A 15,051-nucleotide genomic window follows, 5' to 3' on the forward strand; every position below is an offset into this window, starting at 1 on the left:
AGTTACCAATGTAGCACAACTGATGCAATTGGACAGAATTCGATGTCTATGGAGAACGGGCTCTACAATTACTACTGTACACTTATTCCTTCACCCCATAAATCAAGCAATCCAAAGATCTATAGCAAAATCTTTGAAAAATGTATTCTAGTGACATAGGACAAACCATAGTACTTGCTGCAATATACCACTTCAACTTTCATTTTTTCAAGATTTTTTTGTTGTTCTTGAGTTGTTTACATAGAATTCCAACATTTCGAGATTTAATTAAATAACCTCAAGAAAATGAATTAAAATGGAAATGACATTAAAAGGAGTAATTGAACAGAATCCATTTACATTGCAAATACATTTTATTGAAAATATTTGTATTTCAACAGACATAAATACTAGAAGAGGCCTCAATGATAAGATGAATACGGCACCTTTTAAGAGCTACATGTGAAAAATGCCACAAGTAGACACTAAATGTTTACAAACAAATAAATGTAAATAGCCAACTCTCCCATTCATGGACAGCACCACAGTAATCTGTCAAATAAAATACAAACAAAAAACAAAGACACACACTCACTCATTCGACATACAAAGACAAGAAACGTCAAATAAATGCTCCTGTCCCTCAAAACCATGTCTCCTTCCTCTAAACAGGCTGAAATGAGTACAAACAGAGCATAGGACTCGACGGCCACAAAATATTATGTCAATGTATAAATGAGACCGGGAAATGTCCAGAACTGCCATGGCTGCGAAGTCAAGAGGGTTGACAGAATCAAGAAATGGTCGTTTTTTTAAGTGTACAACTTTCATTTGCTGGTGCTATCTGATCCACTTTGCTTGAAGAGTCCAACCTCATTAGTCTCCATAGCCTGATATACAAAGAACAGGAATCCAGCAACCACACTTAACAGCAGGAGCTGCACCCACACTGGCAGACCACGCCGTGTACTGGTCTTCACAGCAGGGGGCGCCACAGGTTTGAAAGTGGTTAGAGGGACTGCAGCCGCATGTGGAACAAACCGGGTCTCAGTGTAGGATGTGTTTGATTCTCTTAGCTCCGTATAACGAAGACGAGTTTCGTCAAGCCATTTGTCGCCTAGGGACCGACCAGCTGCTCCTCTGATTGGTCGCCGACAGGTGGCACTACGAAAGCATGAATCGGGGTGGGAAGATAGAGTAATTGTACATTTAATTCCGTGAACACAAAATATGTTTTTGCACATTATATTCACAATCTACAATAAACGGTATACGGAGTACAACTTTCCAACGTTCACATTTTTTCTCCATACCTGATTCCAGTTGGGGTGCTGAGGTTTTCATCAGGAAATATTTCTTTAAGCACATCTCTCGCTATCGTCCTCGGGGTCTGATCAAGGGCTGACACCTTTTCGACCTGTGTACAAAGAAAGAACAATGATGAGATATAGAATGCCATTTAACAAAGCCCTAAATTATTCTGAAGATCTTCCCCGTTTCACCTAAACAAAGAAGGAAAAACGTAATGACACCAGAGCTAACCAAGTTTGTGTGTACAGCTTTATAAATCTCTACAGCACCCATCACACGTGGAAGTCCCTTATCACCATTATACACCTGTGGAGCCAGACGCCATCTCATTATATTACCATTGCAGTCTGCTTAGTCTCCATCTGGATGCTATCAAGCCCTCGGACAGGTGTTATTGGGGAGAGGAAAGAAGTGATATTGGACTGCTTTTTCTTGGGCTGGGTCTTTGGTGAGCCACAGCTCTCCTGGTAAAGCAGGACTTGTGGTTATACATCATTTATACAAACAAGAAGCCAAAACCAATTTAGAAGTGTACTAAGAAAACAGCTTAAAAAGCAAACTGCAATTGACCAACTTCAAACCTGGGAATGGTTAACTGAGACTGAGAGTAGAGAGTCTTCTGAAGCCAAACGGGACGCAGAATGTCTAAAAGAAAGTGGGGATGATGGGAAATCTTCTCTTTGGCACTCATAGGCAGATGAAAGACGACGCATTGGGTCAGTCAAGGGTTGGTTCAGACTCAAATGAGGTTGGATATTTTTTGAGAGCTTGGGTACAGTGACAGATTTGGTTTCTTGAGACAAAGCCTTCAAAGAACAGACAGTCGAATTTTAACTTTTTTTAAAACATAGCTGCTAAATAAATTGTAACAGTGTACCATTATATATATAATTAGATACAGGGTTCCCACACCTGTTAACCAATGAATTTCGATGGGTTTTCAGAGGTTTTTTTAATTGACAGAATTTCTATTTATAGCCAAGAATACATATATTGTCTTGTGTTTTCTACTGCAAGAACCCTGTAAATCATTAACGTTTTGGTCTTTAAAGCCATAAAACATACCACAGGAGAACGGCTTGCATATTTATAGCTTAGCATATCCTTGATTCCATGGTCATCAACCTGAGTGGACAAGTTTTAAAATTAAAATCCTTTTCAATGATTTCCAAATTAAGAAAGATGAAATTATGTTCAGCATTAACCTTAACACAAGCAGTATTGAGCAGAGAAGCAAGCGGCTCACGATTGGACGGTCTAATCGGAGGGGAAGTGATGTCAGAGGAATCATCAAACTAAAATCCACAAGCCAGATTTATCATCTCGAAACAAGCGGTAGAAAGCTGTTTTGTAAAATTCTCTTGAAGCTCTTCAACATTAAAGGCTTGCCTAAACATTTTTTCTACTATGACAACATTTGAAATCATAGTGATGAAATTAAACTCAAATTAAAAAACATTTAGCACCTCGCCTACGGGAGCGTCCTCGTGTACATTGGACTGTAAAAGAGAGCTGTGACGTTTGGGGGATTCTGACCTGTCAAACTCAAAAACCGAGGAACGCTTTGAAGGTTTCGGTTCCTTTGGCACAGTCTTTAATATGAAGGTATAAATTACAAACATAAATACGATCGGCAAGAAGTTCATTGTGCTTCTTCCCAGTACCTACCAAAGTGTGGGCTTTTATTCTCACCAGAGGAACAGAGACCCCCTTAACTACAGAGTCGTCAGAGAAATCCTAAAGAGACGTAGCATTTACAAAGAGACATTCAGACAATCCTTGCAAGACTTCATGGAAAGCAAATGATTATTTCACTACATGTAATTGTAACCAATAGGTTAGGCGGTATGAGTTATTTTAAATTACAATACGCATTTTATAGTTACATAATGATGTATATTATATTATACATATGCATATAAATACTTAACTACATCGTAATGACAATACATGGATTAACAAAAACGTAAAAATCTATTTCTCTTCTGACTCGAATGAATGATTCATCTTTGTCTCTACATTCTGATCAGATGAGTCAGTCATCATACAACAGCTGACGCTTCTAACCTCAAACCGCCCAGCCTTCATTTTTGAGGTTGCACAGTAAATAAACACCTTGTCGGCTGGAGTCGCTTCGTTCAGACCACGGCGAAATGAACGAACCGGTGCACTGCGCCGGTTCACAGATTCCGCTTTTGACAGGAGCTTTGATGTTTTGTCTGTGAGCAAAGGCCGGGACTCCTTTCCTGCAGTCTTGAACATGACAATAAGCAGGTCCTAGAGACCAGGCTAATAATTTGGTTACATTTGTAACGTTTTTTCAGGACACCTACCACAGGTCCTGTCCTCCTGTCCTGGGTATCAGGAAAGAACTCTGCAGATGAGACTTCAGAGTTCTCCTGAAACCAACGCACAGACACACACCTCTTACTATAGAGCCGTTGTAGTAATAGGATGTGTGTTAAGAATACCTCACTATATAAAAAATCATGATTGTCTAACACCATCATACCTATTTTTCTAAGCAACGGTTTTGAAATTCACCTTTAAGGTATGTAACTGTGTAATTTACATTGTAAAAGAAAACAGTTAAGTCTTCTGAAAATCTTTTCTGGGTTTTAGGACAACAAACCGCACAGCTCTGTGTAACAAAAGTATATTACAGCAACAAAGGCTCAAAGGTATTTTGTGAAAGCAATACCAGCTCAAACAAAGCAGTGTCGTACCCAATCAAAGATCAAAGTGTTTCTCCCCACCCATCCATCACCATAGTGAGCAAACACCCAGAAACCAGGTGATGTACAGAAATAACAGTGAGAGGTGGATTTACAGTGTCGTCACTAGCGGGAACCGTCTGATCCAGCCAACAGGACGACGTCTTCAACTTCCTCTTAACGTTCAAGACAGGCCAATCTTCCTCTGGTTTATCCTCCTACACAATAACAAGATCTAGAACATTCTCTGTGTTCTCCATTGCTGTCTTTAGAACCCAGGGAAATGAAATACAATCTGATCATTAAAGAACAGAGAACGACCATACTTGGGCAAACAATATCAATCAGTCATCAGACTTGATCAGATCACTTCTGGATTAATCAGCAAGTGGCGCTGTTGTGTGTTAAACATTCACATTTAGGCATTTGGCAGACGCTTTTATCCAAAGCGACTTACATAGCATTACCCAATACATTTTTCCATAGGTATAGGTAAACGCATGGTGTGGGAAAACAGGTGTGAGCGTCATGTGGCCATTTCTTTTCACGGAAGAACAGAACGTTTTAACTGTGACCCCTTTATATCAAACAGACATCTAGCTGCTGATCCTCTGTGACCTGAATACAAGGTTATAAGGAATAGAAGTAATTTCTTCCATTACTTTAGTCATGCTTTGCTTTCTCATTTTGTTTTTAAGTATAGCAAAAGCTGCAATCCATAACTTTTGCCTCAATAACGCCATCTCTGTTCGAAACCTGAAATTGCAAATCCGTTCAAGTACTCATATGGCATCAAACTGACATTACATATTAAGTCCAACCCTATTAATTCATAATTTTAGCCCATTTAAGTAAATATTATATGTGTAACCATATACCAGCCAATAGATAATACCCACAAAGAATGGTTTTAAAACAACCCTCACCTTGTTGTGCTGCGCACTCCGTGTTCTGTTGGTCACTGGCGTTTTTCCTCGACTCCTGCTCGGCCTCTCCACAACTGGGATTGGTTCTGGCTCTACTTCTGGTTCCGGCTCGAGCACAAGTATCGGTGCTGTTGCTATGATTTCTGACGAATGGTCAAATCTGCATCTTAACATCCAACTTCACAACACATAAGAGCTCAAATGAAGGAACCAGTTTTCTGTTACATTTACCTTCTTCCTTGTCACTGTACTGGTCTGAATCCGTGTTGCCATTCTGGCTGCCATCTGTCTGTGACGCCTCTGATGGACGGGCTGCTGCCTCTGGTGGTCCCTGATCCAACAACTTCTGAAGCCTCTTCTCATAGATGTTCCGAGTGGATGCTGATGAGAGAAAGATGTTGGTAGAGACGTGTCAGAGAAGCAAAAGTGTACTGAGAATGACGTTGTGGTAGATCATACTATTGTTTAAACTGCTTTTTATTCTACAGAAAAGTAAAAGCAGCAGTTTAACTCTGCATCTGGCCCTTTATTCATAACCAGTGAGATAATCTACTAACTTCTTTCTAACTTCCTATGAAAATTATTTCCAACTTCCATTTAAGGGCATTGAAAGTTGGAAGAACATGCACAATCACATGCCTGGTAAATCAGATTTACTGATAACGTCCGTAAAACAGTGTGGACTGTTTAAGATACTTAAACCATAGTGACAGCAACAGTTTTCTTTTAATATTTTCTATACCAAGCTTTACTTTTAATATTTCAAGACTATCTAAATCTACATGTTTTTGTTTTTAAACTAGGCCTATATCTGTTTTCCCAATAATATACATTGAACAAACTTGCTTTGCTTGGAGGGATAGTTTACCCAGAAATGTCATCATATTCTCCCTCTTGTTGTTTTAAACCTGTATGAATTTCTTCCATAGAACACATAAGATATTTGCAAGAAAGTTAGTAACCAAACATAAAACCAATGCAAGTGGATGGGTGTCAGTTAACAGCATTCTTCAAAATATCTCCTGTTGTGTTATGCGGAAGAAAGGAAGTCATACTGCTTTAGAAATGACACAAGGATGAGTCAATGATGACAGAATTTTCAGCTTTGGTTGAACGATCACTTTAAAAGGTGTTTGTGCTATCCTTATAATAAATGTAACTTTTAATATATGGATTAACCTAATGTTATACTTAAATTGTCATTAGGTTAAGCCAAACTAAATAGAAGTTTACATTTCTTCATGTGTCCACATACTTTTAGGGCCACTGTATGAACAAAGAAAAAGTGACATCACCTGTAAAAAATGTCTCTGTTATTTGCTTTTGATCTCAATGGCGCCTCACCTACAATGGGTCCAGCAGTCAACCCGTACTTCAGTAACAGGTTTTTTAAACCATCGTCTGTCAATTCAGTGACATTGATTTCCTCTGGACGAACTTTGTCTGTTTTCCTTGTAGCTTTCTGCAAAAATAAACAAGTATATTATCATTAAAACAGTATACAGTAGAATTAAAAGCATCATCTGTGACCATATTATTCCATCCTCATCGGTTGAATATTTACATGCTATTTTTGCATTTACGGCAATCCTAAAGACCTCTTTAGAGCCGACGTCACGATTATGTCATGGCATAAGCTAGAGGCAAAGCGAGGGGAATACTGGAGGCGGTCAATACCCCGGAGGGAACAGTGAGAAGGCTCATGTTATGTGTCAGGTGTGTATGTGTTCAAGCTGCATTTGCGGACGTTTTTGCCACTGTTGGCAAACAAGATGTATTCTCTCCCAGTTTGTCATGACTATACACGCTTGGCTTCTTCCTCTACACGGTACGTGTGGATGTCAGACCACTTAACATGACTTAATCCTGACAGTTCGTCCATCCATTCATGGTCTCATTTATGAAACACGAGCAGAACTATTTCATGTGTAAAATGTGCATAAAGTCATTCCAACATTCGGATTCATGAAAATGTTTGCTGGTAGGAAATAAATGTACACCTGCTCCATACCACATATAAACAGTGGTATCAGTAAAACTTACGACACAGCATTTTAATGCACAATGTACCTTAATGATATTTAATAAGTTCTTTTGCCCTGTCGGGTCTTCTATCGTTTTTTACTTTGAGTAAAATGCAGAGCACGTCATAGTCCTTTTTTACACAGCCATCCAATCACAGTGGAGAAGAGGCGGGACATTGACTAACACTACAGTGACGAACCATCATACACAAGAATGGAGAAGATAATATGAATGGTTACTGCATTTTCATATCAACTAATATTCTTCAAAATAAGATACTAGCAACAAATAGGCTAACTGTTGTAAATATAGGCATCTCCGCAAAAACGTGCAGTGCCTCCAAAGTGTTCTCAGGGGGCCACCAGTTGGTCGTTTTCAGAAGAGCACCAGGTATTATTATTTTAGCCGTCTAAAAATGCTTTGGTGGACTTTACGGTTTATAATTTAATTGGTAAGCATATAGCCTATTAGTACCTTCTGCACTTATGCAATATAATGTAGCCAAACCAGAGAATGAAGTCTAGAGAATTCCAGCATTATTAGATACATCATTGTGTAGCTGTGATTCATAGGCAGGGATTATGATAATTGTGAACGAGCGTGCATGCGTGCCCCGTTCACGAATGATTGGAATTCACACTACATTAATTTGACTATTATTAATTATTTAATAAACTATTACTATTTATCTATTTATCTGACGTTTACGAAGTATTTGTGAATCTGGAGAATGTTTCAGGAAGGTCTGTTTTACGTGCAGATTACCCGGAATTGACTCATATATTTACAAAAGTTTCAGGAATCAGACCCATTACGTCAGTTGACTTTCAACAACCTTACATATACAAAAAAAATCTGAACTTCTTCTGTCATTGTCAAAAAACAAGCTACCAAAACGTGCTCTCATGACTAAAGCGGCCAGGGGAGTCTTTCTGCCTATGCTTCGCCCACGGAAACCTGTCACTGGCCTATAGTACAGCAAGTGAAGATAGCATCATGGGAACTAAAGTAACAAGTATGCATGGCAGGCTCATGATTACACACCTGAACAAAATGCCAGGAAATAATACTCGGGTTGCTCAACTCAAACGAAAATCTAAGTTCATACCAAAGTCACCCCAGCCCATAAATCCAATGCTACACACAAAACAGCTGAGAGGCGCCTGGGTGGATCTTACATTCAAGATCATGTGCAGGGAATTTAAGATGCAATTAACGTTAGCTGTTCACACACAAATGCACATGGACTGCAACAAGAAATATCAGATAGAGATCTACTGAATGAAATGAAAGCAAGCAATGCTCATGCAAAGCACAGGCGACGGCGGTGCTATCGGGACAGGAGGTAATAAGAATGCAAACTTGAACTTTCGTAGACTAGGGACTACGCAAATCTAGCCACATTCCCTGGACTCCGGCCTTGATCCACAACTCAAACCATGTGATTGAATGTAATGGTGCAAACAGTAAAGTGGAGAGGGAGAATGCATTATGAGAGGCAGGACGGACAGGAGGGAATCTCATTTGAGTTTCAGCCATTCCTGCTTGAGTTTCATTGCAGGGGCCTTTACTGGGGTCGATCTGGAACACAGCCGACTCAAAAAAGCAGTTTCATAATCACAGCATTCCAGCAGGATGAAGGGGAAAAACTTTTCCTCTGTCCACGAAAAACACTCTTACGTGCGTAAATGGTTCACAGACTCGACCCAAGAAAAACGGGGGGAACGGACCATAAACCACTCCACCACAGTGCTTTTCAAACGTACAATGATGAGGCAAGACGTTGTTTACCCACATTTTGCCTTATTGTGGGATTTAAATCACAACAAAGACTTCAATGCTTTATTGGAACACGATGAATAGCAAAAAAATAGCGAAGCTATCAGAGAATCTAAGTAAACAAGTTCGAGTTCAACATCTATAATGGCCTCGACAAATTACATCTTGGACTTACCTACAGTAAGTGTGCAGCAATTAAAACATACCAGAGATGTGTGCCACACATTTCTAAACTTAATATACAAAAGACACTTCTAAACTTCAAAGAGGAACAAAACGCACACACAGCTACGGCAGACAACGCACAAATTCCTCATCACAAGAAACTATTTCCTCGATAAAGAGACCAAACCCACTATAAAAACAGCCGTGAGCTCTTCTGACATAAATAAACAAATCACAGAATTCTAAGGGAGGGAGTAAAAGTACTCATTTGTGTGATTGGTTTACAAACAGAATAGCGAAGCCTCCCATTCATTGTTTTACTACAGTAAATGGGTGTCAATGACAAGGGAACACCATTTACAAAGATTTCACCCAACGTGTAGCTTTAATACAGTGGAGACTATGTTCTATGTTGTTGTGCGAGACAAGAGTTGAGGTCGTTCGTGTTTATATCCAATTAAATTACCAATCATTTACATTAAGCAGAAGCTTTTATCCAAAAGGAAGCAATTGGAACAACACAAGGACTACAAAAAGTGCAGCAAAACTGGTCTCATACAAACTACCACAGTACACAAAGCAATGTTTTAAAAAATTACCAGGCATATATTCATCCCTACTGCTGAGGATTGCGAAACAACAGTTTTCCACTACCCTGTGAAAAGAAGATCACCTGCTTGGATTAGATAAGGTATATGATCTTGAAGGAAAACAAAAGGACTATTCAGAAATGTCATTGAACAGAATGTCATGTGTGTAACCAGATTTAATCGGAGTATGGTCAAAACTACTATTCCGCAGTAATAGTAGTTAACAAAGTAAGGTGCTTCCTACATTTCCACGTGAAAATGTGTAACGTTAATGGCGTGTTGGGGCCTTAACGTTTCCTGTGATGTGAACGCGCCTAAATCAGATGCGTACACGTAAACAGACATATAGCAGTAAGATCTCTTATACATTATCAAGTCTACCTCTCATACATTGGCGATTTCCACTGATGCGGAATATAACACGTGGACGAACCCTAAATAAAAGCTGTAGTATTTAAGCGGGAAACGGTGCCTGTTTGTTTGTTTGTATTGATACATGTGCACGAGCACAGCGCAAATTTATGACATTAATCCACTATGATCTTGTTATCCACGCTCTTAACAAACGCGTTCGCGCGCGCGTTAATTTGGTAAACAACGAATCTGAGCATTTAAAAGATGACAATACTCTCCCGACACCGTTGCGCGTAAAGTTCACGATTATAAAAGTGCGAGTAAAAAAATACATTAATGTACAAAGGAGTCGGTACTAAAGAAAAGCATGCCCAGCGTCAACTCACCCTCCCCGAACGGCTCTTGTTGGAGACCACAGGGGCTGGAGGCAGTTCCTCGTCGCTGGAGAAGACCTCTGGAGACTCGGTGCTCTTTTTATTTTGCGCGGTCAGATTCTTCAGGTACAGCTGCACGTATACGTCCTTTCTCCGGTCGCCGTTCGGCAGAGACACGTTATTGGCCAGGAGGGCACTTTTGAGCCGATCTTTAGTGAGCACAGACGGGTCTTCTAGAAAGTCCGACATGTTTGCTACTCTCTATCACGGGGCTTTGGCATGAGCAGAACACTGTCGCTGGCTGATACAGATTTCTTTTATGCGAACGGTGACCATCTTAGGAGAGAGACCCCTATTGGATGGGCGCCGCAGAAAGAAACGCTCTGATTGGTAGATGCGGAAATTTCAAAATCGCGGCCGATAAACAGACTGGCTGAGCGCTGCGAGCCCTTGTCTTGCTTGTAGATTTATCAAGCTATTTACTTTTGAGGATAAAATGAATGTTTGAGGAAAAACAAAATGCATTTGATGGACCGTTAAGAATAAAGTACACGGCTTTGAAATTATAAGTATACGAATTGATGCAGTTAAACATTTATAATGAAATGTTGATGTCTAAAGTTATGTCAACAACATTTTATTGGCCAAATGATACAACTTGTCACGTTGCAACAAAAGACAAAATTATTACAGAACTTAAGATACTGTTAAGTTTTACGTATTTCCCAGCATTCCCATTCTCTCATGGGCAAAACATTTACCACAAGTTCACACTACTATTGATTAACATTTAACACGTTCCTCAAGACCACTTCCACTGAGAGATGTCATCAAATTGAACATGAGCTCCTGCATATATTTCCTTAAAAAGAAACAAATGTACCAAAAGCACAGGTCGTAACACCAAAACAAAAAAAGCAAAATATTAACCAAAGTGATCACAGTGCTGTAGAAACAGACCGTTATATATGGAGCTGACTGGTGTATCATGTGCATCAAAGAAAAAGCAGGCAGCTGGAGGATTAGCATTCACGCTCGCACCCTCAGCTCTACCGCAGTCTCCTGATGCTCACTTCTACAATGTGCGTGTATGTGTGCGTTTCGCTTTTTAATCGCCACGCTCCAAAGTCATGCTCGCAGTTCGGTCCGTCTCAAGTGAAGAAGGGTGGTGGCACAGCACTCTGCTGGGGTGTGGTTTCCTTGACCCATCCCACCCCTGACCTCTCCTCCTTTGGCTTCCTCTCTCACTCTCCACACTCAGGCCTTGATCTCTGGTTGAGGGCAGTATAGGGCTTCGGAGTTCTCTGATGCAAGCTCCTCTGTAAGAGACAGAGGAATTAGTGTATTCTGCAGGATGGTTACATAATCGCAACATTTACAAGTAATAATTTGGCAGATGCCTTTATTCAAAGTGACAGTGCATATGCGCATTAAGAGTATTTCTGATCTACAAGGAACTTTTAAATAGATGAGAAATTTGAATGGTTTTTAGAATACAGATGATTTTGTTTTGAGTAAACCAACAGTCCTGGCCAACATTGCCGCAATAAGGCCATAATAAATGAACTCACCAGGCAGGACACATTTCCACAAGCCGTACGTTTTCCCTACAGCAGTCTGCCACAGACGCAGAGTTCCATCCTCTGATCCACTGGCATAAAGCTCCCCATCAGGGCTAAAACGCACGCAGTGCACAGGCCCAAAGTGTCCCTTATATGACTCTGAATGGGAGACACAAAAGCTTCATTGCTTCAAATGATCAAAAACTGTAATATTGCAATTGCATTGAGTGTTTATTTCTAGCTTCACCACTATTGTTTTATAACATTTTATACAGTATTTGTCATCAACCAAAAACGTTTTGATTTATACAAAGCAAATATATTCTAACCCATTTCCTCCTGGGTACTGTAATCATATTTATAGAGTTTGAAGTCATCTCCTCCCGCAACAAAGAAGTCCTTCTCGGGATGCAGGGAGGCTGAGTGAATAGAAGCAGGGGCGTCTACAGTCTTTATCAGATCCAAACTGAAAAAACAGACATTGGATTGGAACAATTATCATGTCTAAGTACATTTTCAAGAACATGTTGTTCTTCCAACGTAGTTCCCAGGGTTATATGTGCAAGATATCACAGATAAGAGGTTGGTTTTTAAAACAAACACTTTTTAGTTGTCTACCTGTGGGCTTTGTAGAAAGCAATCGTTTTCCCGTAAGTGATGACAAGAATCTCGCCATCAGGAATGTATTCCATGCTGCTAACCGATACCTCAAAAGACAGTGTCTTCACTGCCTCCTTTGTGTTCCTGTGCCACAGCCTAAACACAAAAGCGCACACAAATTCAAACCAATGCAATTTGTTTGATATGAATGATGCAAAAAGGCGGAGCCACAAAGCTCTGATGGTCAAACAATGAAATGGCATTTACCTGATAGTTTTGTCATCAGCGGCAGAGAGAATCTGTTGGTCATTGTTACACCAAAGAGCTTTCTTTATTGCAGAGGTGTGCCCTGCAATTTCCTGAGGTTCTGAAATACCAAAGTCACGTTTTATAGAACCAATTGAGATTTTGATATCTTTATGTGCCATGGAATTGCACATCTTACATGCATACCTGCTTCAGGTTGGCTGAGATCAAAGATGCGCAGCATTTTATCATTCCCGGCAGTCAGGAGACATCGACTGTCCTATAGATAAAACAAATTCTAATGAAGTATACACCAACATTTAACAACGAGTGCTCTAAGGACTTTCTATTTATGCCATAATCAATTCATGTGACATCATTGTTTTGGAAACAAGTTACCTGTGTGAAGTTCACAGATTTGACAATGTGCTTGTGTGCCAGGGTGAGGACCTCATCTCCAGTGACAGCATCCCACACCTTTCTGCCAGAGGAAAAACGTACATCAAAGCACAAACTAACAAGAGCAAAATAAAATGCAACACAATTTGCCTTGACTGAACCCAAAATTCACTTTATTAGTCCTTACGCTGTAAAATCTGCTGCGGCTGTAGCTGCTTTTGTCGCTTCATTATTTAATGTAGCACCCCACACAGCACCCTTGTGACCCAAGAATGTCCCGATCCAGTCCCCCGTGTCCCCCTGGCGCATCATAGGTTTGCCATCTGCATGGGACAACAAAATGTACGCAAACAATAAACAGGTGGATATCTAAAGCTCTGCCTGACATTTAAGTCACATATTGAAATCACGATGACAACTAGGCACTTTCATTTATTCCTTGCCTAGCAAAATTATATTCCTTACAATATGGCCAATAAACAAAGGAAAATGACAAACCTTTACAAGCACTGATAAGGAAATATCCATAAGGGGTTATTCCACTGAACGCCAGATCCACAACAGGTCTGGTGTGACCAGAGCAAGTGAGAGGAGTCTGTCTCATTGCCATACTCACTGGAGACCTACAGAAAAGTAAGTATATGTAAAAGAAACCAAGGCATTCACAGTGGCTCCTACAAGTATACACATACATGGAAGTAATCACTCATAAATACGACGCATTCAGCAGAACAGATGTGCTGGCTAACACCAACTTAGCTAGTAAGGAAATCAATCATTACCTTGCAAAGGCAACACAACAACGACACACAACAGCGCTTAGTGGTCAAATAAAGTGTCGGGGAGGATGGTGGAGCTCAGAGCTGCACTCCCAGCTACAGTGCTGTGCCACCAGCTACACAAAGTGCAACTCGCGTGTGTGTGTGCGAGCTAAACTCGAGCCCTAGCTAACGCTACAAGAACATCATGGAAGCGCTGGTGTGAAGAGCGTGCATCATTTCCGGCCAGCGACGCCACGGGATTTGCCAGTAGCGGGTCACGTGACGCGCAAAGACGTCATTTGGGAACTATTTCAGAGCTCGTTGCTCTAAAAGCTCCGATTTATCCGATACATCGTACTTCTAGCTTAAATAATATTTTTTTAAATATATATTGTGTCTTCCCCAGATGTGTCACAGGCCGATGACATCAAAGTACCGCGAGAGCGATTCGAAAGCAAACTTTTTAGGGTTTTTCGAATCGATCTCTCGGGTACCTTTTTTGGCCCTTGATGCCAAAAGTGCCCTTTTATCAAGACAAAAATGTATAATGTTTTGTAATTTAAGGCACTTTTGTGAAGGCCTGCTCAAGCTTACTATTAGTAAAATTAATGAATAATTTAACCCTAAATAAAATGACCCATGTGATGACCTTAACCTTGACGACCTCACCTGGGCCGACCCCTCACGTTCAGACGCCTCCCTGTGGTGTTTTCAGCGGAGCATTGCGCTTGTTTACTTATTATTGTATTTATTATTATAGTGTGCATATCATCCTCCATTGACTCCCATTGTATTTATTTTCCCTTCTTGGGCAGTAAATGGGGGATGAGATCGGTTTGGTTACTGTGTTCATCAGAACAAAAACATTTATACATATTTGCGACTAAATTATGACAGAATTCATTTTTGGGTGAACTATCCCTTTACGTTTTGGACAATTTATTTCACTTCAGTTTCTATTCCCAGACTTTATACAAATATCTTATTTGCACCTATCATTTAGACTTATACAGTATTGCTGTTTTAAACACCCCCCTATTGAAAGCCTTGTTCCATGTGCCCCTTTTACACTTTGAGCACCCGCCCCTTTAAAGGTCTCTGCACAGCCCTACATCTAATCTAGGGTCAGATCAAAAATAATATTTGAACAAAACTGTAATCTGGTTATCTACAATAAAGTTTTTGTGTCATAGGCCCATTATTATGTTCCTAATTACACTTGTTATATTGTTTTTATTGAATAACAACATTATGAGCAATACAAGT

At 40.1% G+C, this 15,051-nt stretch overlaps 2 protein-coding genes across 13 annotated transcripts; both read right to left on the minus strand.

Moving 5' to 3' along the window:
- Positions 1 to 334: 334 nt before the first annotated feature.
- tmpoa (thymopoietin a) lies at positions 335 to 10,547 on the minus strand. 12 transcript variants are annotated; one of them, XR_013786543.1, is made up of 15 exons: positions 10,230 to 10,547; positions 6,275 to 6,392; positions 5,162 to 5,311; positions 4,931 to 5,073; positions 4,121 to 4,222; positions 3,624 to 3,689; positions 3,406 to 3,543; positions 2,959 to 3,027; positions 2,757 to 2,826; positions 2,496 to 2,585; positions 2,356 to 2,415; positions 1,872 to 2,096; positions 1,629 to 1,754; positions 1,293 to 1,396; positions 335 to 1,143 (listed from the first exon to the last, which is right to left on the minus strand). XR_013786543.1 is itself a non-coding variant. In XM_079454748.1 (15 exons), the coding sequence occupies exons 1-15, from the start codon at positions 10,464 to 10,466 to the stop codon at positions 807 to 809; spliced, it is 2,043 nt and encodes a 680-aa protein (XP_079310874.1). In that variant the 5' UTR covers positions 10,467 to 10,547; the 3' UTR covers positions 335 to 806. The 12 variants fall into 12 exon arrangements, 8 of the variants coding, with proteins under 8 accessions (XP_079310874.1, XP_079310875.1, XP_079310872.1 ...); XR_013786544.1 differs by lacking the exon at positions 2,757 to 2,826 and adding an exon at positions 2,827 to 2,882; XR_013786545.1 differs by having other exon boundaries at positions 2,496 to 2,547; positions 2,757 to 2,882.
- Positions 10,548 to 10,838: 291 nt separating this feature from the next.
- strap (serine/threonine kinase receptor associated protein) lies at positions 10,839 to 14,069 on the minus strand. Its single transcript, XM_079454838.1, has 10 exons — positions 13,807 to 14,069; positions 13,523 to 13,647; positions 13,212 to 13,347; positions 13,025 to 13,106; positions 12,833 to 12,905; positions 12,647 to 12,746; positions 12,398 to 12,535; positions 12,109 to 12,245; positions 11,789 to 11,938; positions 10,839 to 11,536 (listed from the first exon to the last, which is right to left on the minus strand). The coding sequence occupies exons 2-10, from the start codon at positions 13,632 to 13,634 to the stop codon at positions 11,475 to 11,477; spliced, it is 990 nt and encodes a 329-aa protein (XP_079310964.1). The 5' UTR covers positions 13,635 to 13,647; positions 13,807 to 14,069; the 3' UTR covers positions 10,839 to 11,474.
- Positions 14,070 to 15,051: the final 982 nt, after the last annotated feature.

Source organism: Barbatula barbatula, assembly GCF_947034865.1.
Source record: "Barbatula barbatula genome assembly, chromosome: 4".
Lineage (NCBI taxonomy): Eukaryota > Metazoa > Chordata > Actinopteri > Cypriniformes > Nemacheilidae > Barbatula > Barbatula barbatula.